The 1,864-nt window shown below is 51.8% G+C and overlaps 1 protein-coding gene across 1 annotated transcript; it reads right to left on the bottom strand.

Moving 5' to 3' along the window:
- Positions 1-428: 428 nt before the first annotated feature.
- Positions 429-1,650, bottom strand: LOC120111022 (protein PHOSPHATE-INDUCED 1 homolog). Its single transcript, XM_039127300.1, has one exon. It carries the CDS (start codon positions 1,520-1,522, stop codon positions 578-580), a length of 945 nt encoding a protein of 314 aa, XP_038983228.1. The 5' UTR covers positions 1,523-1,650; the 3' UTR covers positions 429-577.
- Between the last annotated feature and the right edge of the window lie 214 nt (positions 1,651-1,864).

Raw genomic sequence — 1,864 nt, 5'->3', positions numbered from 1 at the left:
ATCAAATTCGTGGATTAGTGATCGCATATTGCAAACCCACCAAAATTTTATGCAAGATGTCATTTATTTGAAGGTACACCATGGTTTGCGTTGGATAATGGCAGTTTAAACATACAGTTGGAGCACTTTAAACATTCTTCTCTAAAATACTTACCATCCCATACGAGCTTCACAAAAATACCATGACATTTCTATAAAATGGTGAAAACCAGAAGAAAATTAGACAACCAAATTCCAATTGATCCGGCATATCTCTCCTCCACTGTTTTTCTCAAAATCAATTAACTTGAATATTGGAGGATTCTTCGCCGGATATAGCACAGGATATTCAACCTTCGCCTCGAATTCCAGTGGCAACAATCACCTTGGGCGATTAGCGATCGCTAAACCTCGTTAGTGATGTTTTTTAGGCATCAAGTCAATAAAAATAATAGAAAGACATAATTTAAATTTCATCGAATGAATGAAAGAATTACAAACCATATATATCTATAGTAACATTCAAGTGCCCCCCCCCCCATCTCTTTATCCGTGTACATCCCAGAGCCCACTACGACCATTAACTTTTCCCCTACTTCTACACCAAGGTGGAGCAGGAGGAAGTCGACGGGTCAAACAAAGCTGGAACCAGGTACTTCCTCCCGCTGGCCCCGTTCACGTTGTAGCTCGCCCCGGTGGTGGAGTCCACCAACAAATCCCCGGGATATCCCGGATACGCCCCCTTGGCATAAACCCCCGGGCACGCCGTCGCGGCCTCCAACGGCGCCTCGTTCGGCCCCTGGTAGAATCCGTCACCGAACGGGTTGGTCACCGTGCCGGCCATCATGCTCGCCAAGTTGATCACCATGCCGTCGATCCCGACGTCGCCGTTAGGCGCCACCAACGGCGGGGTCTGGGGGCCGTAGACCGGCTGGTGGAAGGGCCACGCGCACTGACCCGGGCACTGCGTCGCCGAGTTGCCGACCCAGATGTAAGCGAACCGGCCGGACTTAGACCGGGGCGAGGACCCGTGTGTCCCGCACCGGCTCATGCAGAACCCCTCGACCGCGACGTCAGCCGCCGTTAAGACGACATTGACGGCGTTCTTCGGAGCCCCGCGGCTCGCCAGCTTGGCGATGTCGGCGTCGGTGAGCGACTTGCCGAGGGAGTAGGAGTCGTCGAGGATCTGCTCACCGAGAGTGAGCGCAGGGAACTTGGTCTTCGACTGGGCGTAGTACTTTTCGGTGGTCTTCCACCAGGTGGACACCGACGGCGCCGGCTGCTTCTGGTCACTGCCCTTCGTGGAGAGGGAAGTGACGAAGTCGGAGATGATGGCTCGCTGCGAGGCGGCGAACTTACCGTACCAGATGAGGTTCACCGATACAGGACCGGTGAGGAGAGCCCCCTTGTGGTAGGTTAAGACTGGAGATTGTTCCTCCACTAAGACATTGAGCTTTCTAGCACCATAGGAGCACTGGAACAGAAGACAAGCTACTACTATCATAATACAAAGGATACAAGGCCTAATACTAGAAGAAGCCATTAGTATAGAACTAAAAGAGGACACTAAAGGAGAGGAGAGGAGAGGAGAGGAGAGGAGAGGTCTCGGGTTATATTATATGCTTCTTTCCGAGAGGAAGAGAGGAGATTTGCCCGTAGCTGGGTGAGGGAGAAGGGTGGGCTTAGGGGGGGTTTATATAGTGGCAGGGAAGGGAAGAGGGTTACCAGATGGTGTTATTGATTAAATAATTCATGGAAGGTGAGTAGAAACAGGGGACAAAGGTGGTGGCCCCAAGGAGGAGCTTTAGGGTCATGAAGGCGACGCGGTCTGGGTTCAGAACGGTCACTAAACAGCTGGCTGCCGCGTGCTATTAACAGCTGTAAC

Source organism: Phoenix dactylifera, chromosome 6 (assembly GCF_009389715.1).
Source record: "Phoenix dactylifera cultivar Barhee BC4 chromosome 6, palm_55x_up_171113_PBpolish2nd_filt_p, whole genome shotgun sequence".
In the NCBI taxonomy this organism is placed as follows: domain Eukaryota; kingdom Viridiplantae; phylum Streptophyta; class Magnoliopsida; order Arecales; family Arecaceae; genus Phoenix; species Phoenix dactylifera.
This window is presented reverse-complemented; position numbering and strand designations above follow the sequence as displayed.

Bases quoted from the DNA above. Each gene is read 5' to 3' on its own strand.
- LOC120111022 (XM_039127300.1), bottom strand. From the start codon at position 1,522: ATGGCTTCTTCTAGTATTAGGCCTTGTATCCTTTGTATTATGATAGTA.